This window comes from Acinonyx jubatus, chromosome B3, assembly GCF_027475565.1.
Source record: "Acinonyx jubatus isolate Ajub_Pintada_27869175 chromosome B3, VMU_Ajub_asm_v1.0, whole genome shotgun sequence".
In the NCBI taxonomy this organism is placed as follows: Eukaryota; Metazoa; Chordata; class Mammalia; order Carnivora; family Felidae; genus Acinonyx; species Acinonyx jubatus.
The window spans coordinates 38,777,724-38,798,900 of NC_069386.1; the positions used below are offsets into that span (position 1 = coordinate 38,777,724).

The 21,177-nt window shown below is 38.4% G+C and overlaps 1 protein-coding gene across 3 annotated transcripts in view; it reads left to right on the top strand.

Annotated features, from left to right (window-relative positions):
- DENND4A (DENN domain containing 4A) overlaps window positions 1–21,177 on the top strand; it is a 133,080-nt gene that overhangs the window by 93,549 nt on the left and 18,354 nt on the right. For all 3 annotated transcript variants that reach the window (XM_027067557.2, XM_027067554.2, XM_053223859.1), the window contains 7 exons: window positions 2,021–2,137; window positions 2,986–3,117; window positions 7,232–8,331; window positions 12,899–13,088; window positions 17,544–17,638; window positions 19,557–19,732; window positions 19,827–19,973. In XM_027067557.2, coding sequence (XP_026923358.1) covers window positions 2,021–2,137; window positions 2,986–3,117; window positions 7,232–8,331; window positions 12,899–13,088; window positions 17,544–17,638; window positions 19,557–19,732; window positions 19,827–19,973 — 1,957 coding nt within the window. The remainder of the gene's footprint in view (window positions 1–2,020; window positions 2,138–2,985; window positions 3,118–7,231; window positions 8,332–12,898; window positions 13,089–17,543; window positions 17,639–19,556; window positions 19,733–19,826; window positions 19,974–21,177) is intronic.

The following is a 21,177-nucleotide window of genomic DNA, read 5'->3' on the forward strand; positions in this document are numbered from 1 at the left end:
CATTTGGTTTGATACTGTGTTTAATAAGTACATGCTGTTTTATTCATTCTTTATTTGAATAGAAATAAAAGTGTGAGAGTTTATTCAAGTATTTAGCCGATGATAATCCAATTAACTCTGGATAGCACACAGATATCTTTATCATGTAATTTTTTAAGGATAAATTCTTCCTTGTAAATTGTGAAAATGTTATTAGAGGTTTTTTTAAAGAGAAACTTTATAGCCCTGATCTGAGTTAATAGTACATATCAACATCAACTTCCTGGTTTTAACAGTGTATTATATTTCATGTCAGATAGTATCATTGAGAGAAGCTGGGTAAACAGTACACAGGAACTCTCTGGACTGTATTATTTTGCCAGCTTCTTGTGAGTCTTCTACTATAGTAAAATAAAAAGGCATTATAAAAAACTTTTCAAATATATATAAAGCTTGTAGTCTTCTAGCACTGAAGATGCCATTAATTTCATTAAAATATCAGATTTGTACATAATCTTCCTCTGAGAATTAAAACTGACACACTGAAATTTGTTGAATAATTAGTACATTTAAAAAAGATACATGACTTTTGTGCATAGTGTAAGAGCCACCTCTTAACAGACAGAAATTTTAAATTAAAAATCTGAGCATTAATAACAAAATATGAAGGCTTCTTTCTCTACATATGGTAACATTATTTTGGTCTGTCTCCTTTTATGCCTACTTTTAAGAGTAATGAATGTAAGCAAATTGTGTTGCAGTGTAATTTTCATAGTTGTTCTTACTTGGCTGGTTTTATATTTTGATCATGCGATATGAATTAATCCGGGTTATAGTAGTCATCTTCAGGCATTCTCTCTTAAAAATGAAGAAATCAATTTTATTTTTTAGTTTTATTTGTATTTCAGTAATTTCTACACCCCACGTGGGGCTCGAACTCACAACCCTAAGGTCAAGAGTCGCACCTTCTTCTGACTGAGCCGACCAGAGGCCCCTCTATCTTTTGTTTTTAAGTGTGGCTTTTGAAAAGTTTATTTTAAAGCATTGCAGAATCTAACAAAAGCATGAATTTCCATCATGATCATCTTCATATTTTTAAATTTGTATTTTCTGTGGAAATGGAGCCAAAAGTTTGATTAGAAAAAAAAAAACCTCAAAATTATAATTTTAAAGTAAATACCTAGTGATACTTAATACAGTTTCTTTACACAGTTCTTTATAGGTTTATAAAACCGTTCAATATATAGCCTCTCTCATATAGTCATAACTGCTTTGTGTGTTATAAATCTGGAGACTTGAAATCCAAACCAAAAGGTTGAGTGGTTTGCTTAAAATCGTGTCTCCTAAGATGGAGAAGTAGGATTTAAAACCTTGTATTTTGATGCTAATCTAGTGAAAACAATTTGCTGAAAATTAGAGGACTTCTTGAACAGCAATGTATTAGAAATTTTCTTCTATCAGTGCAGGGTTTGCTTTTCTTAACAGTGACACATTTTTTTCTCATTCCCATGTATCTGTACTCAAGTGCAATTCACTAATTATTCCATTGAACTTGCAGAAAAATAATTACCTATCAATAAATTTAAATAAACCCAAACCTAAATGATTTTTGGGTAGAATCATTTATACATTTGGCTTCAGTGATCTGCGTGTGAATGTTCTGTCAGGAATTCCCTGCAGATTTTTCTTCTCCATTGCTTAGCTGGAACTTAGACTTTAACCTGGAAAGGTCATGGGCTTAAAGAACATCTGGATAGTCTGTACCTTTAGGATCCCGGACAGTAGTGTGAATGTACATAGTCTCTTTTGACTGCAGTGTGGAGCCAGAAATGTTACTTTGCGATCATCCCTTTCTTGCATTAGTAGAGATGGAGGAGGGGGGCTGACAAAATAATGCTTTCAGTTGTAAGTTATCCAGAAAATTTCTCATCAGTAAGTCTAAACACTAGTGTGTTGCTCCTAAATCCAGTTGTTCTCACTAAAGAAGCTTATGATAAACAGCAGAGGGTTTTTGTTTCTTTTTTTTTTCTCTTTTTCCTAGGTGGCCAGTCTGATCTTGGGTATAATTCATTATCTAAGGATGAAGTTAGAAGAGGGGATATATCTACTGAAGAAATTCAAGAAGAAAAAGATAAGAAAGGGAGTGATTCTAGTTCCCGTAGGTATTATTTAAGTTGATATTGTATAAATTTGTGCACGTCTATTAACGGAAAACACAAGTGGCTTCAAGTATAAAAGTACTAATTTTATTTTCCAAGTTCCCATTATAACTCCTCTTTCCTCACATTACAGGCTCTCTTCACCACCTAATGTTCCAACACACAAATACTTTATGTGTAAAGTGTCTCGTCTCAGTGGCACAACACTCTCCAATCAAATTCTCTTCTCGTAGTACAAATATATATATTTCTTCAAACAGTGGCTCTTTTCTAAGGTTTAACAATATTTTTACGTAATGCTTTGTTAATGGTCTGTGACTTCTATTTTTCCCCTTTGCCCACCTCCATCAAAAGCAGTGTTTCACAACCAAAAAGAAATACAAAATGTGTGGACCTCACACATGACCAGTACTTAGTAATTTGATACACGTCTTGAGGCCTCAAATAACTGGAATCATTTACTTGTGATTGACAAATAGATGTAGAGGTGTTTGGTATTTTCTAATCACCTATTTTAAGATAGAAATATTTAGGGGGTGCCTGGGTGGCTTAGTCGGTCGGGCGTCTGACTTTGGCTCATGTCATGATCTCACAGTTCGTGAGTTCGAGCCCCACGTCGGGCTCTGTGCTGACAGCTCAGAGCCTGCAACCTGTTTCAGATTCTGTGTCTCCCTCTCTCTGCTCCTTCCCCACTCATGCTCTGTCTCTGTCTCTCTCAAAAATAAATAAATATTAAAAAAAAATTTTTTTTAAAGATAGAAATATTTAGAACTGAAAGCTTCTTCTCTTTATGCCTTCTATGAAGTACATAGCTTTTATCTTAATGATTTCATTTTAATCTTTACAGTATCAGAGAGCGAGAGTGCAAAAGGAAGTGCTGATTGTCTTCCTGAGCTTAATTATCAAAGTTCTTCCAGTATAGTTCGCCCCAGTGGCACCAGTGACAATGGTGCTGATAAAATATCAGAAGGCGGCTCTGGTAAGTTGAACAGTACACATCTTTTGAGTTTGGAATGATGGACTTTCTGGAAGGGGGAAGTGGGAGCAAGTGAGATGATCCATCTGAGGGTACCTTACACTTACCAGTTCTTAGATGAAGCATATAGTTCTTTTTGTTGTTGTTGTTTTAAGTTTATTTATTTATGTTGAGAGTGAGAGAGTGAGCACGAGCGGGAAAGGGGCAGAAAGGGAGAGAGAGGATCCCAAGCAGGCTCCGAGCTGTCAGTGCAGAGCCTGACATGAGGCTTGATCCCACAAACCATGAGATCATGACCTGAACCGAAATTGGGAGTCGGACACTTAATTGAGCCATCCAGGAGCCCCTGAAGCCTATAGTTCTTTAATCTTCATTATTGTCCCTGTTTTCTCAGAAGCAAGAGGATAGTCTTCCAGATAGTTTAGATAATAATACCTAATATTTTTGTTCTTTTCAGAGTACTTTTTACATATTATTTTGTATTTGTTAATAGAACAATGCTTAGATTAAGGAGAGAGGATATAAGCGCTCTTTTATAGATGAGAAGACTAAGGCATATTCTGACTGTTGACAGGTCACATAAGTTATCACCTAATTAATGGAAAAGAGTGTTTAGGATTTGGGATAATATTTGGTCTCACAAATTTTCATCAAATCATTTTTGGGGGAGGGGCGCCTGGGTGGCTCAGTCGGTTAAGCGTCCCACTTCAGCTCAGGTCATGATCTCACAGTCCGTGAGTTCAAGCCCTGCATCGGGCTCAGTGCTGACAGCTCGGAGCCTGGAGCGTACTTCAGATTCTGTGTCTCCCTGCCCCTGTCTGCCCCTCCCCTGCTTGTGCTCTGTCTCTCTCTGTCTCTCAATAATAAATAGTTGTTAAAAAATGTTTTTAAAAAACAAAACATGTACTGTCTCTCAACAGAAAAAGTTTGCAGCGCCCCCTGCTCCAGCTATCAAAAAAAAAGTTAAATGATCTATAGCCATCTTACTTTGCATTTCTTTATTAGATAATTGTTAAAACTAAAATGTTAACATTTGTTTCATTGGCATTGTGGAATTGCCTCACCACCATTTCGTCCCTCCTAGTCATTGTCTAATTATAACTCTTAATACCTTGCCTTTGGTAGTCCTTGCTCTGTAGTTCTCCCATTACTGTCTATTCATGCTTGCCTTTTTCCTAAGATCTGCTTTTATGACCTTGCTGTTTTAATATGATTGTAAACCATCCTTTGATCCTGACATTTTGTCAAAGTAATCAGCAGCTGACTCATCGTCTGACTTCTGTCTTTGCTGAACAAGTCAGGTTTTAAAAGCCTATGATAGGACCACCAGCCACATCTATCTCCTTTTATCAGGAAAGCAAAAACTTTTCCAGAAACCCTCAAAAACTGCTGCTTTAACATTACTGGCCAGAATTATGTCACAGAACTGCCTGGTCCAAGGAAGTTACGTAGTTTGTGGCTCTGTGTCAGAGGCATGAAGCATCCAGCATAGTCTGGTGGACCTTAGCATTTATATGAACCAAGGATTGGACTAATTTAACTGTAAGTAGCCAGATAGTATTTTAGGCCTTGCAGGTCACACACAGTTCTGTCACCTAATCTTCTTTGTGGGTATGTGATTTTTACAACCTTTTAAAAATCTAAAAACCAGGGGTGCCTGCGTGACTGAGTTTGTTAAGCATTCTACTCTTGATATCGACTCAGGTCATGATCTCACGGAGATGGGATTGAGTTCCCCGCCAGGCTCTATGCTGAGCTTGGATCCTGCTTGGGATTACCTCTTTCCCTGTCTCTCTGCCCTTCCCCCATGTGTTTCTCTCTCTCTCTCTCTCTCTCTCTCTCTCTCTCTCTCTTAAAAATAAACTTAAGAAAAATGAAAAAACCAGGGGTGCCTGTACAAAAACAGTCAACAGGCCAGATTTGGCTCAGAAGCATAGTTTGCCCTCCCCTGGTATAATTTGATAACCAGCTTTATTTGCCTTCAGGCTGTAGCATGGTTCTGACTTTGCAAGGGAACCCTTACGCAGCTATTTAAATGCAATCCCAGAGTACTGTCTTTGGGTTGTAAAATTCCTTCAGGTCGGGGTGCCTGGGTGGCTCAGTCGGTTACGCGTCCAACTAAGGTCACGATCTTGCGGTTTGTGAGTTCGAGCCCCGCGTCGGGCTCTGTGCTGACAGCTCAGAGCCTGGAGCCTGGTTCAGATTCTGTATCTCCCTCTCTCTCTGCCCCTCCCCTGCTCGTGCTCTGTCTCTCTCTGTCTCTCAATAATAAATAAACGTTAAAAAAAGAATTCCTCCAGGTCTTTGATAAAATATAATCTGTCAAGCAGGAGATTTCTCAGAATATTAAAAGAAAGCATATTTTTTATTTTTTATGTCTTAATCATAAGGTGATATAGAAGCAAAGAATAAATTTTACCTTTCTGTTATGCTATCTTCCTTGTTAATGATATATGCTTATTATATTATTACTTGTTATATTATTACTTTTATCTCCTATTCTGTTAAATGAATACATCACATGGCAAGAAAAAGGCACATTTTTAATAATTGCCTGGTGATAGCACACTAATTCTTTTGGATAAACATATAAAAAGAATAGTTAACAATACCATACCTAGGCTAATGCTTTAGAGAAGACTCCCACATAATTAGAACAGTTAAGGTGATCAGAAATCTAAATGTCTGCTTTCAGCCTTGGTATCTAAGTAATTTGGCAAAAAGTAGTGAAAAGTGTTTCTGAGTAGAAAGTAGCCATTCACATTTGACTGTTATAAACTTGCAAACCATATGTAAAACAAAGGTAAAATTATTTAGCCATATCTATAGTCCTAGGATTTAGAGCTTTTTAAAATAATTTTTACATATGGGGTAAAACTAACATAGCTGCCTTTTATTTGGTTTGGTTTAGCATTTTTTGTTTTTTTTCATTTTTACAGGCAGAAGTCTTAGAATCTCAAGGTCATCTAGTACAACCACGATTGCGTAACTGTTGCTTAATCAACTTAGTAGAATTAATATAAATTTATTATTAAATATAAGAAAGGTACATTTAAAAATTTTTTTTGAGTGCACACAATGTTACAATAGTTTCAGGTGTACAACATAGTGATTTAGCATCTCTAGACGTATGGTGTGCTCCCCACAGTGGAGCTACCGTGTATCACCATACGACACTATTACACTGTCACTGGAGGTATTCCCTATGCTGTGCCTTTTATTCCCGTCACTTATTTCTTCCATAGTTGAAAGCCTGTATCTCCCACTCCAAGAAAGGTAAATATTAATCTTAACTTATCAGTTTTAAAAAGCAGTACACGCTGGGGTGCCTGGGTGGCTCAATCAGTTGAGCATCGGCCTTGGGCTCAGGTCATGATCTCATAGTTTGTGAGTTCAGGCCCCACGTCAGGCTTTGTGCTGACAGCTCAGAGCCTGGTGCCTGCTTCAGATTCTTTGTCTCCCTCTCTCTCTGCTCCTCCCTCACTCACACTCTATCTCTGTCTCTCAAATATGAATAAACGTTAAAAAAAATTTAGGGGTGCCTGGGTGGCTCGGTCAATTGGGCATCCAACTTCGGCTCAGTTCATGATCTCACCACTCGTGAATTTGAGCCCCACATCAGGCTCTGTGCTGACAGCTCAGAGCCTGGAGCCTGCTTCCGATTCTGTGTCTCCCCGTCTCTCTTGCCCCTCTCCTGCTCATGCTCTGTCTCTTTCTCTCAAATATAAATGTTAAAAAAGATTTTTTTTTATTTAAATAAAAATAATTTTAAAAAGCAGTACCTGTTAATGTCTCAGAGCATACCTTTCATAGTCAGTCATGTCTGGACTTGAATCCCACTTCTTTCACTTAAGGGCTGGGTAACTTTGGGCTAGATAATTAATCTCTCTGAGTGTCAGTTTCTTCTCAACCTGTAAGGATGTTGGAATGATTGTAGTAGATAATGCGAGGAAAGTGCCTAGTTATGGTGTCTGTCAAATAAGACGGTACTCAGAGGAAATAATTCAGTGAGTACTTGCTATCATCACTTTCATTACTTAGTGTTTTCAAAATGTAAGCCACCTTACATTTGCACATGACATTTTTCATGGCTAAAAACACTTGACTTGTTTTTCAGAAAGCACATCTGAGCTGCTCTTAATGTCATCCTTTGAGGGTCCAAATGAAACAGGAAAGAGTCCAAGTAGATGCTCCAGGAAAAGACATAAAAGTGACAACGAAGCTGATTTGCAGCAGCGACTCTCCTGGGGAAGCAGAGAGCGCAGTCTTAGCGGAGGAGTACTGGTGGGACTTGTGCTCAGTAGAGTCAACCAGGAAGCAAATCCTGGAGACATGGCCGAAAAACTAGGAGCTGACGCAAAAATACTTTCAGATGTGATCTCAAAAAGCACAAGACCAACTAGTCTTGATATTGGAAAGCCACCTTTGAGATCAAAAAGAGACAGTCTAGAAAAGGAATCTAGTGATGACGATACACCTTTCGATGGTTCCGATTGTTTGGCAGATAAAGTGGATTCTCCCGTTATTTTTGATTTGGAGGACTTAGACAGCGAAACAGATGGGTCAAAAGTGGGATATGTTGCTTCACAAAACCCCAAGAGGATTCAGCGTCTCAGCAGCAGCTTTTCAGTAAAACCCTCTGAAAAAACGGATGTCGCCACGGGATTTGATCCCCTCTCCCTTTTGGTTGCTGAGACTGAACAGCAGCAAAAAGGGGAGGAGGAGGAGGATGACGATGACAGCAAAAGCGTTTCAACACCATCCGCTAGGCGTGATTTGGCTGAAGAAATTGTGATGTATATGAATAACATGAGCAGTCCGTTGACGAGCCGCACGCCAAGCATTGATTTACAGCGGGCATGTGATGATAAATCAACTGGTAAGAAAAGTCCAACCCTGGTCAAGGCGTGCAGAAGATCCAGCTTGCCTCCTCATTCTCCTAGGCCGATGAGACTTACCAAATCTAAAAGTTACACGAAAACTGAGGAGAGACCAAGGGACAGACTCTGGTCTTCTCCGGCCTTCTCACCTACTTGCTCATTTAGGGAAGACTCTCAAGATGCATTAACCCATTCGTCACCTTCATTTAATTTAGATACACTGCTAGTACCTAAACTAGACGTTCTGAGGAACAGTATGTTTACTGCTGGGAAAGGAGTTGCAGAGAAAGCCAGCAAATGGTATTCAAGATTCACCATGTATACCACCTCATCTAAGGTAAGTTCTGTTTGTGTTTTCTACTTTCCCTTTTACCCTCCTCCACCACCAAAAGCCCCTTCCTTGCAAAGATGTCCGTTTTTACCATTCTTCTTAAACACAACTTGACCAAAAAGGAATCTTGGGATGCATAAGGTTTGTAAATATCAGAACCTGAACTTGAATAATAACTTCGAAAGAAAATTCACTAACCAAGGGTTATGTTTTTAGTTCACTTTTGAACGAAAATGATTGTAGCTGGAGTCAAAATTAGTGTTATATGAAAATGCCTACTGAACTTCATTATTTCCTTCAAAATGGGGATTTTTTTTTTTCAGGTAGTGTCTAGCATGCCTTCAAAATTATCAGCCGACATAGGATTTTTCCTCCTAGTTAGGATGGAGTAGCTTGTGACGGACCCACTACATATCTCTCGAGAGCAAAAAGCTAAAGGAAATATAAAGTATCTGTTTAAAGTCATCAGACATTTGCTAAAGCAACTAGAAAGTACTGGGGCAAGATTGTAGCAAGAAGAGAATAGCAGAGAGGAGACACGCTACAGCTACATTTCCCCTGAGGGCATTTGTTGAATCTGAGCTCAGAACTGGGAGTTGCAAATCCCTTATCAGAGGACTGAGGAGAGGTGGGGGCCACAGAGCTTTGGGGATCTCGTAAAACTGGAAAGACAAAATTAGAGGCTTGAGGGTCCTCAAATAACACCGATTTTTTTCCTTCAAGATATGTTCCAAATACTGATAGTGCATGAGACAGGAGGCTAAAAAGGTAAGCCGAAAGTCTCTGACAAAAAAGAGTTTTCAGCAGTTTCACGGTGTTGGGAATACAGTTGCAAAGAGTTCCTAAGTTCTTAGGGGGCGGGAGTGCAGGCAGGGAGCTTCGATAAGCACACGGAGCCCTTGGTCAGAAGTCCTACAGAGCCATGCTGTTGGCAAACCAGAGGTGGACTACACTGACCAGAACTGCACCCCGGGCTTCTCTCAGCTCAGCCTGTGATTAGATGAAGATAATCAGCCTTTATCTAACACATGAAAGAGTGTGCCCTTTCTAGAGGAAAAGAATATCATTAGAGTCCTCATAATTTTTTACATACAATTTTTTATATTCTATCATTTAATGAAAAATCGCTATACCAAGAGATGGGACCGTAACTAAAACACAAAAGAAAAACAGGGAGTGGGAAGAGACCTTCAGGTGGTCCAAATAGTTAACTTAGCAGGAGACTTTTGAAATACTTTTAGTATGTTCAAGAAAATTGAGGAAAAGGTGAAAAACAGCTGCAAAGGTAGAAAGTTTCACTGGATAATTATCCATTAAAAAGAATCAAGTATAAATTCTAGAACTGAAAAAGATTTGAAATTAAGAATGCAGTAGTTCAGTAGTTGGACTTAACAGCAGACAAAACACAGAAAAAGAAAGTAGTAAACTAGATGGAAACTCAGTAAAAAATATCCACCCTGAAGCACAGACGGGAAAACAAATGGAAAATACAAAAGCAGAGGTGGGTTTAGTGACAATGCCTAACACTGATGTAACTGAGTTCCAAAAGAAGAAAGAATGAGATGGAAGGAACATTTAAAAAGCGAATTGCCAAAGATTTTCCCGAAGTGACTAAAGATGGCAACTCACATATTTAGAAGATCTACAAATGCCAAGCAGAATAAATGCAAAGAAAACCATACTTAGGCATCTCCTGTTAAAATAGATGGGAATGGAATACAAAGAGGAAATCATAGAAGGAGCCAGGGACAAGAGCTGTCTTACCTTCAAATGGAACAACAGTAAGAAACCGACACTTGTCTTCTGAACAGAAACTTTGATGTCCGGAGATCCTGGAAAGACCCCTTTAGAGCGCTGAGAGAAAACCGTCACCCTGTTTTCCTACACCCAGCAAATATCATCTCTAAAAATTAGGGTGAGAGTCCCAGTTCCACTGTGGTAATTTAAGGCCACCAAAGCCCATCCCTCCCCCTGAATATAACTAAAATCTCCAGACAAAACACAAAAAACAACTAAGAATTCTGAAAAAGCAGGCAGGTTGTGGGGAGGGACCCAGACAGAGGTGAATTCCCCATTTTCTTTTCTCCTGCATCTTCACCCCAAGAGCAGGTCCAGTCACTGTGTGGCATGACAGCCCTGGCAGCTGAGACTTCAAGAGAAACCCCATAGTTCCTGGGCAGAGGAACCAGAGAAGGGGGGCAACTGTGAGCTGGAGAGTTTGAGGGGAATCTGAGAGAAGGGGATTCCCAGATTCCGTGAATGCCCCAAACAAGAGTCCCTTGAGCGACACGTGCATGGGATAAATGCAAACCAGCAGAGACGAAGCTTAGAGGACTAAACTAAGAATCAAGTCACTGCCTATAAAAATTGAAACACAAATTATAATCAGAACATAACTTTATTGCCAGCCTGCTGTAGCAAAAGCATGTGTTCTCCAAGAGATTATAACAGTACCCAGACTCCAAAATATAACGTTCATGGTATCCAAAATAAAATCCAGAATTGCTTGATAGGTAAAGAACCAGGAAAATGTGACCCAGTTCTCAAGGGAAAGACAACCCTGAGATGACCCAGATGTTGAAATTATCCAACTGAAACTCTAAAGTAGGTATTATAACCAGGTTTCCTGAGGTTAAAGAAAAACACATTTGGATAAATGAAAAGGAATTCTCAGCAAGAAATAGAAACTATTTTTGAAAAACACAATGTATAACTAAAAAAAAAAAAGTCTGAAATAAACTCATTGGATGGGCTCAGCAGAATGGAGAGGGTAGAGGAAAGAGCCTCAGAGACTTGTTGGACAATATCAAAAGATATAACATATAATTGGAGTTCCAGAAATATTAGAGAAAAGGATTGTGGTAGAAAAGATATCTGAAGAAATAAATAATGGCTCAAAATTCCCAAACTTGGTAAAAGATTTAGATTTACAGGTGTAAGAGGCTCAGTAAACTATTAGATAGGATAAACTCGAAACCACATCTATACACACATAAGCAAAACTGCTAAAAAGCAAAGATATCCATCTACTAATAAAATGACTGCTGGGGGTGGGGGGAATTAATAGAAAATATCCTGAAAACTGTTAAAGACAAATGACACATTACCTACAGAGGAATGAGGATTTGAATGACCATATATTTTTTATCACAAGACGTGGAGGAAAGAACACACTGGAACCACACCATGAATGTGCCAAAAGACCTGTCCACCAGAATTCTTTATCCAGTGAAAATATTCCTCAGGGGTAAAGGCGAAATAAACACATTTTCAGATAAAGGAAAAGAATTCATGGCCAGCAGTCCTGCTGTATAAAACATGCTAAAGGAAGTTCTTCAGGCTGAAGAAAATGGTACCACAAGCAAAACTGTATCTGCAGGAATGAAGGAAGAACAAAATACATGGTAAATAGTCGTATAATATAAAAAAAAAAATAATGTAATATAAAATAAAAAAATGTACTTTTTTCTCTCTTAAATTCCTTAAAATGCTTATAATTCTCCAACCTAAAACTTATGACATGTTATGGAATATGCAACATAGGTACATGTTTTACAGTGGTAAAGGGATTCACTCTGCTGACATTCATTAGTTATATTATTATACATGAAGTGGTATGATATGAACTTGAAGTAGGCTGTAAATGATTAGGTGTGTATATTCTAATTCCTAGAGCGCCCACTTTAAAAACACGATGCGATGTAGCCAAAAAAAGCCAATAAAAATGTTCAAATCCTAAAAAAGAACAACTCAACACACACACACACACACACACACACACACACACACACACACACCATGACTAAAAAAAAAATGTAAATTGTATTATCTGGGCAGTAGAAGTATAGATATTTAAATTTCTTTTAAGTTTATTTACTTATTTTGAGAGCAAGAGCAAGCTGTGGAAGGGCAGAGAGAGAAGGGAAGAGAGAGATTCCCAAGCAAGTCTGTGCTGCCAGTGCAGAGCCCAGCCCAACGTGGGGCTTGATTCTGTGAACCTCAAGATCATGACCAGAGCTGATATCAAGAGTTAGACGCTAACTGACTGAGCCACCCAGGCACCCCCACTCCAATATTTTTCTTTATACAAAAATTCATACCTATCAGATGTTCATATGTATTGTTGATGTAACCAGCAAAATATTTAACTTAACATTTTGGTGTTCTCAGAAATGAAAACTGGAAATACATGTCTTTGAAACCTAGGTTATTATGGAAAACAATAAAATGTAAACATAAATTTTAATAGAATGCAATTCTAATGGTATCATCCTGGGCTGGGATTTGCAGGGAGGAAAAGGAACAATAAATGAAGAGATTCGAAGTCAGCCAAGGGTATCTTACTAGCAGGTATCTGCTTTGATCTAACTCCAAATGTTATCTAAATGATTTCCAGCCCGCTGTTTGTCTAAATTAGTAGCCCTTGTGAAATCGGTTGTTTTCTTTCTGTAGACATTGTAATGTTGATTAATCGATCATCTGAGTAATTAGGCATTTCCTCTGCCTTAGGAGTGACATTTTAAGTAATTAACTTTAAATATGAAGGAAATTAAGCTTATAATTATGTCCTCAGGATCAAAGTTCTGATCGTACCAGTCTTTCTTCAGTGGGAGCCCAGGATTCTGAATCTACCTCTTTAACAGATGAAGATGTTTGCCAGGAGTTGGAAGGAGCCACTTCCTCCCAAGAGAGCAGTGCCACTTCAGGGACTAAGGGAATTGATTTCAGCAGAACAAGCCTGGAAAGTTCTGCCTCCTTAGAAGGTGTGTCCACACAGCTTGGTCATACTGCATTTTATATGTGGTGCCTTTACTTTTTTTCCTTTGTTTTAATTTTGTAAAAGATTTGCGTAGCTCCAGATCTCCAAAACAGTAAGAAACCCAGGCACTTTTAGAGAGGTGTGCCTTCCAGCTCCACCCCTTCATCTGGTTTTCTCCCTGTGCCTAGAAGTAACCATTTTTATTCATTTTGGTTTATCCTTCATTGCTGCTGCTTTAAAAATATAGGGATGTGTGTGTTCTTACTGCCTCCTTGGCTTCTTACTCAAAGGTAACCTACTTTCCCACTCCTTGTTTTTTTCACTTAACAATGTATCTTAAATCACATCACATAGTATTGTCCCCTATTCATTTTTACAGTTGCATAGTCAATCATCTGTGGATATGTCATAGTTCATTTTAATCACTTCCCTGTTGACGGACATTAGGTGTCCAGCCTTTGACTATTATCAGTGATGCTATGATGCATGTATGTCATATTATATTTTTGACAGGGTATCTTTGGAAGATACTCAAAAATTCTCCCTTGAAGTGGTATTGCCAAGTTGCCTTCCTCGGGGGTATGCTGTTTTGCACTCCCACTGGCAGTATATAAGAATACCTATTTCCCCACAGCCTTGTCAACAAAATATGTTGGCACACTTTTGGATTTTTTGCCATGTGATAGGTGAGGACTGTATTCCAGTTTGGTTTCATTTATATTACTCTTGTAAGTTGAGTAACTTTTTATGTGTTCAAGGACTATTTGTATTTCTTTTTCTATGGACTATCTTTTGCCTGCGTTTCACTTGTTGGCCCTTTTTTTTTTTTTAAGTTTTGATAGTTCTTTTTTTATATTAGGGAATCCTTTGTGTCATATAATTGTCAGATACTTCCTTCCAAGTGTGTTAAATTTCTGTGGGTATTTTTGCCACACAGAAGTTTTTAATTTTATGTCATCAAATTTCTCAGCATTTCCCTGACTCCTTCTGGATTTTGAGGTATTAGGAAAGATTTCCCCTTCCAGAGTTCGCCAATGTTTTCTTCTGACACTTGTTTAGTTTTCTTTCTAACATTTTCTGAGTTCAGCAGACTTTCTCTGTAAAGGGCCTGCTTTAAATAGTTTAGGTTTTGTGGGCCACATACATCTGTCACATATTCTTTTTTTCTCATTTTCTTTAAAAAAAATTTTTTTTTAATGTTTATTTTTGAGAGAGAGACAGACAGAGCATGAGCTTGGGGGGGGGGGGTGGGTGGGAGGGGAGGCAGAGAGATAGGGAGACACAGAATCTGAAGCACGCTCCTGTCTCTGAACTGTCAGCCCAGAGCCCGAACCCACGAACTGTGAGATCATGAGCTGAGCCGAAGTCGGACACTTAACCAACTGAGCCACCCAGGTGCCCCATCGTTTTCTTTTTATCACAACAGTCTAAAAACCATTCTTAGCCCTTGGCCATACACAAGTAGATTTGACACCCGATTTAGATATTTAATACATTTGAAATTTGTCCTAATGTATGATGTGAGGAATGGACGCACTATAGTATTTTTTTCATTTGCACCTTTGCTATTTTAAAAAGTTTTTGTTGTGGGGATTTTCAAATGTACACAGAAGTAGAAAGAATAGCACAATGAATCCCCATTACCCTTCACCCAGTTGCAACAATTGTCAACAAATGACCAGTCTTGTTTTGTCTTTCCCCCTCCTATAGTCCCAACATTTTTTCCTTCCCCACTGGATTATCTTAAAATAAATCCCAGGGGCGCCTGCTTGGCTCAGTCGGTTGAGTGTCCGACTTTGATTCAGGTCATGATCTCATGGTTCATGGGTTCAAGCCCCACATTGGGTTCTGTGCTGACAGTTCAGAGCCTAGAGCCTGTTTCAGCCCTCTCTCTCTGTCCCTCTCTCGCTTGCACTCTGTCTCTCTGTCTCAAAAGTAAATAAACATTAAAAAAAATGTTTTTAAGTAAATCCCAAACAGCATATAATTTTATTCATCAGTACTTCAATATGTAGCTCTAAAATATAAGGACTTTAATGTTTTATATTGTTAAAAAAACGGAATTCAACCAAGTAAATTTGAAGATCTAACTGGCTTTCTTAAACGATTCATGAATTGGGCAGCATGCCATCTAGCAAGTAGAAGGGAGCTCCAAATTATACAAAACAGAAGGTTTTTATAGAAGGGTGGGGCAAGAAAGTTATTAGCAAAAGAAAAAGAATTTTCCAGGCAAAGTCACTTTCCCTTGGGAGAAGCAGTCTTACCATGCAGATGACTTCATCTTCCTTTGTGAGATGGAGGGGCCCATGTGGCAGACTCCTTGGCACTGGTTGGAAAATTCCTGACTGACTGGTTAAAACTATACTCTAAGGGAGGTTGAAACTGCAATTAGATTAGATATAAAGCCCTTTTGGGAATTCAGCCTTAGTGATGCATTTTGGGGCCAGGGGTTTTCTTTTCAAAAAAATTTTTTTAACATTTTAGTAAAATCATGTATTTCATAAACTTATTTTTAATTTTATTAATATGCATGTAATGCGTATACTTTTATGTATGTAAATACATTTCAGGTTACTCAATTATCAGTATTCAGGTTACCCCTAAGTAACCAGCACTCAGATCAAGAAACAGAACATTAACAACATCCAGACCCTCCTGTCCTGCCCACATCTAGTCACTGCTCCCTTCACAGATGAACGTTGTCTTCTAACACTGTATGTTAGCATGGCCAGTTAGGAACTCTTATAGCATGTATCTTTTGTGAAGCATTTGCTGTTTGTAAACATAATTATAATGTTATATTTTTAATGTGATAATATATAACATTTTATATCAAATATTCACTTAGTTTAAATTTTCATATTTATCTCATAAAGCTCTTTTTTAGGTGGTTTGTTCAAATTGGGATCCAGACAAGGTCCACTTGTCGCATCTGGTTAATATGTCTGTTAACATATGTTTTCCTAAGATATGTTTTATCTTTGTTACCTCTCTTTTTTTCCATCTTGTCATCCATTCGTGAAGAAATCACCTCCCCCCACCTCTTTTGAATAGACAAGAACAATTTATTATGCTAAGAAATAAAAGTTACCTTATAGCCTGATTCATATTTATCACAATGAATATTTATTCTGTGCTCTAGATTAATTAGATACAGAAGGTAGGCTGCCCACATAAATAATTACATTACTCAAGCCTAATAGAAGGTATGAGAAGGGAGTTTTCAACTAGCTTTAGCAGAGAGGAATTACAGAGGGTTATGGGGAACCATGCAGGAAAGGACTGCAATACCACCAGCTCTCAGTAGCTTAAAGGTTGATGTGAGGCTTCAGCTCTCTCTGTCCCTCTCAACGCACATGTGAGGCACAACCTAGGACCAGTGGTGGCAGATCTAGAGCAATTTTTTTTCATCGTCATTTATTTACGGAAGCAATCAGGTCATTCGTCTGGATTATGCCGATTGCATCCCCATGACTGGTGTTGAACACGTTTTCCCTTCTTTATTTCTTGTGAACTGGTAGTTTATCCCATGACTTATTTTTACCTTTACTTTATAAAAATGTAAGTGTTTATAACATTTTGTAACTATTGAGAAAAAAAAGAAAAGAAATGGTATGGCTTACCTCCAGTTTTACTAACAAGATACAATAGCCACTGTCAACAAGTGATTTGGCCACAGAACTCCCCTTGTTGTTCTTTTTGTTGTTGTTGTTTTAATACCTACTAATATCCATTACTCTGAAGAATACATTTGGAAATTCTTCCCTCATGTTTAAGAACAAGATTACTGCACCAGATCTTAAAAGATCCTTACAAGACAGAGAATTGCTAGTAAATCTTTTTATGATGGGAAATAAAATTAGGTATTTTACATGTTTTAGACCTTAAAACTGAACACATTCTTGTATTTTTTTAATGTTTATTATTTTTGAGAGAGAGAGAAAGACAGCACAAGCTGGGGAGGGACAGAGAGAGAGGGAGACACAGAATCCGAAGCAGGCTCCTGGCTCTGAGCTGTCCACACAGAGCCTGACATGGGGCTCGAACTCACGAACCACAAGATCATGACCTGAGTCGAAGTCGGCACTTAACCTGCTGAGCCACCCAGGCGCCCCCACATTCTTGGATTTTAAACATGGAAAAATAGAAACAGCGAAATGGTAATGACAAATAATTGGAATGCCTGTATGCACAAAGCGCTTCCTCAGTGAGTAGTGAGTGAACACCCCTAGCATGTGGGGATCTGTAGGATTAGAGCACATGTCCTTAGGTTTGTACTCAAAACAAAAATGTATGCCTTAAAAGCATTTTTTCACTATTTATTTGGTTTATTTCTTAAATTACTATTTTAAACAGAACAGTTTGACATTTTATCAGAGGATTTATGAAAGTGAAAGATTTTCATAGCCTTTGTCATTAATTGTAATGGTTTTGCTTTTTGTTTTTTAATCATGAGCAGGATCCCTGTCGAAGTTTGCCCTACCTGGGAAGTCAGAAGTGGCATCTTCCTGCAACACAAGTAATACAAATATCTTCCAGAACTATGCAATGGAGGTACGATTTGAATCAAAAGAGCATCTTCCTGTACTGCTTATACTACTTAGAAAACTTCTGTTTTTTAAGTATTCGTGGCTTGGGGTGGAGTAACTGAAAAGTTAAACAGAGCATCTGAAAATTTCAGAATGTATATATGGCACCTGAATAAACTGAAAGTATCCAGTTCTTCAGAACACTGAAGTCCTACTGCTTTACCTTTTTAGAAAAGTCCCATGCTTCCTTTGCATTTATTAACATATAAAAGCATTTTCATTTTCAGTATTTCTAGTTATCCCTTGTTATATGTATGTTCCCTTTGAATTAAAAAAAAATTGTTTTAATGTTGATTTATTTTTGAGAGAGAGAGCATGCGAGAACGGGAGGGGCAGAGAGAGAGGGAGACAAAGAATCCAAAGCAGGCTCCAGGCTCTGTCAGCACACAGCAGGATGAGGGGCTCGAACCCACAAACCGCGAGATCATGACCTGAGCCGAAGTCGGACACTCAACCAACTGAGCCACCCAAGCTCCCCTGTTCCCTTTAAATTTTTATTTTACATCTGAATCCCTTACAAACCAGCTTTGCTGTGCAAGCACGTGGCATAGCAGTGTTGAGGAGGGGCATGGAGCAGTTTAGCATTAGTGTGCCATTTTTCCATCATGTTTTTCATTCTTTGTGTCGGTTTGACGTGAATAACTGTTCAATATGCTTCTTGTATGTCCTATTTGCTCACGAGGAAAAAGTTACACTTTTACACTTTAAAAATTGTCCCTAAGTTTTAAAAATGTTTTTAGTGTTTATTTTGAGAGAGAGAGAGAGAGAGAGAGAGACAACGGGGGAGGGGCAGAGAGAGAGGGTGACACAGAATCCGAAGCAGGCTCCAGGCTGCGAACTGTCAGCACAGAGGCCAGCATGGGGCCTGAACCCATGAACCATGAGATCAGGAGCAGAAGTTGGACGCTTAACCTACTGAGCCACCCAGGTGCCCTGTCCCTAATTTTTGTGTAAAAGTTACTTCCAGATACATTCGTGAGTGTTGTTGCTTTTCTAAGCCAATTGGCATAAATTTGGAAAATAGATTTGCATGAGGCTGGAAAATAAATGATGAGCACTGGTAGTACAATTGGCAAAGTTTCTGATGGCTTCAGGAATTTCCATATTGTAATCACAGCATTTACATTTATCTATAGCAACACTTTTTTTTTTGAGAGAGAGTGCACATGCTTGCGCAAGCCAGTGGGGAGGGGCAGGGGGGGAGAGAGAGAGAGAGAGAGAGAGAGAGAGAGAGAGAGAGAGAGAATAAGCAGACCCCATGCTCAGTGCGGGCTCTATCTCATGAACCTGAGCCAAAATCAAGTGTCAAACACTTAACTGAGCCACCCAGGTGCCCTTTGTTGCCGTTTTTAATTTCCAGTCTATCATGGCTAAGTCTTATAAAATATGGTATGTTGATCACAAACTTAAATATTGAAGCAATGACCAATTCTTTGAAAGTTTCTAAGTCCTCTTCTTAGTTTCTTTACTTACCCCTAACCACTAAGAGTTTGTGGACCCACACTTGTCTGGTGACCACACTGTGAGTAGCACACAGATTCATAATGTGTAAGTACATGTACTGATTTGGAGTATTAGCAAATTAGTGTTTGGGTTCACTTTTTCATTAATAAAGCCATGGCAGGCTTAGCATTAATTATAATGGTAAAAATGCTTACTTAAGTGCAAGGTTCCCTTGAGGTAAAAATTTTGAAATAGATTTAGCTGAAATAGTGAAAGATGAGTCTATTATATAATACACTGAATGTAATCTATTTTTTCTTTTGTTTGTAACTTCTGAATCCTTCTGAGTTTTAGTTTTCCAGTAGATTTATGGATTGAAATAATTTTTAATTCATAATATCTCCCACAGGCTCACTTTATAATGCTGTTTTCTCCCATAGGTCCTTATCTCAAGTTGCTCTCGGTGTAGAACTTGCGATTGTCTTGTCCATGATGAGGAAATCATGGCTGGCTGGACAGCAGATGATTCAAATCTCAATACTACATGCCCGTTTTGTGGCAATCTTTTCTTGCCTTTTCTGAATATTGAAATAAGAGATTTAAGACGACCTGGAAGGTAATGATTTATGCTTTCTCTTTCCTTCATGTTTAAGGATCATATTGCCCAGAATATTTCTTTTCTCAAGAAGTTCCTTTGATTCACATTGCAGGTACTTTCTGAAGTCAAGCCCATCTACAGAAAATATGCATTTTCCATCCTCCTTTTCAAGTCAGACAAGGCAGTCTTGTATCTCAACATCAGCCACTGGTCTTGACACATCTGTTATCTCTGTTCAAGGGAATTTTGATCTCAATAGGTAACTATGATTATGGGGAACTATATTTTAACAACCTATATTACACGTTTCTGAAAACGACAGAAAAATCAGCTGAACATGTAAAATTTCTGTGTATAATAGATTCGTAATCAATCTTAAATTTTTACACGTTAAAAGATTATTAAACTCTCTAAAAACCTAAATGTTTGGGGTGCCTGGGTGACTCATTTGGTTGAGTGTCTGACTCTGGGTTTCAACTTGGATCATGATCTCAAGGTTTGTAGGTTCAAGCCCTGAGTTAGGCTCTCTGCTGTCAGTGAGGAGTCTGCTTCAGATCCTCTGTCCCTCTCTCTCTGCCCGCCCTCGCTCTCTCTCAAAAATAAAATAAACGTTTATTTATTTATTTGGTCACTAGCAGTTTCAAGTTTTTATTCTACCAGTTTAACATCAGAGGAAAGAGAGCAACTCCTTTTTGGGGGGCGGGGATGAGTAGGGGGTGGTAAGAGCTTTCTTGATACATAATTCACACATTAAAGTTCCCCCACTTAGCATTCTCCCATTTATATAAACCAAAGGTTTTTAGTATATTATTCACAGAGTTATACAACCATCAACACAGTTGGGAACAAAAAAATAAACATTTAAAAAAGAAAACCTAAATGTTTAAATAGTTATGGTTTATGCTTTATGAATCCCCAGAGTTTAAGCTGTGTAATTCTTTTTATTGTTTTTTTAGACAGAGTGCGAGTGGAGGAGAGGGGACAGAGAGAGAGAGAAAGAGAGGAAAAGTACAGAGCCCAACATGGGTCTTGATACCCCAACCCTGAGATCATGACCTGAGCCAAAATCAAGAGCCAAATGCTCAACTGACTGAGCCACCCAGGTGCCCCTAAGCTGTATAATTCTTATATGATAATGTTTACTAGTGTTTTAAAAGTAAAAATTCTAGGGGTACCCAGCTGGCTCAGTCAGTGGAGCCTATGACTCTTGATCTTGGGGTTGTGTGTTTGAGCCCCATTATTGGGTGTAGAAATTACATAAAATTGTTTAGACAATTTTAAAAATTACAAAAATGAAAGTAAAAATTCTAGGGCACCTGACTGGCTCAGTCAGTAGAACACGTGACTCTTGATCTCAGGGTGGTGAGTTCAAGCCACCCCATGTTGGATAGCACCTTCTTAAAAAAAAGTAAAAATTCTGTAGAACACTTGAAGTTTACAGTGAACATCTTTCTCTTATCCCT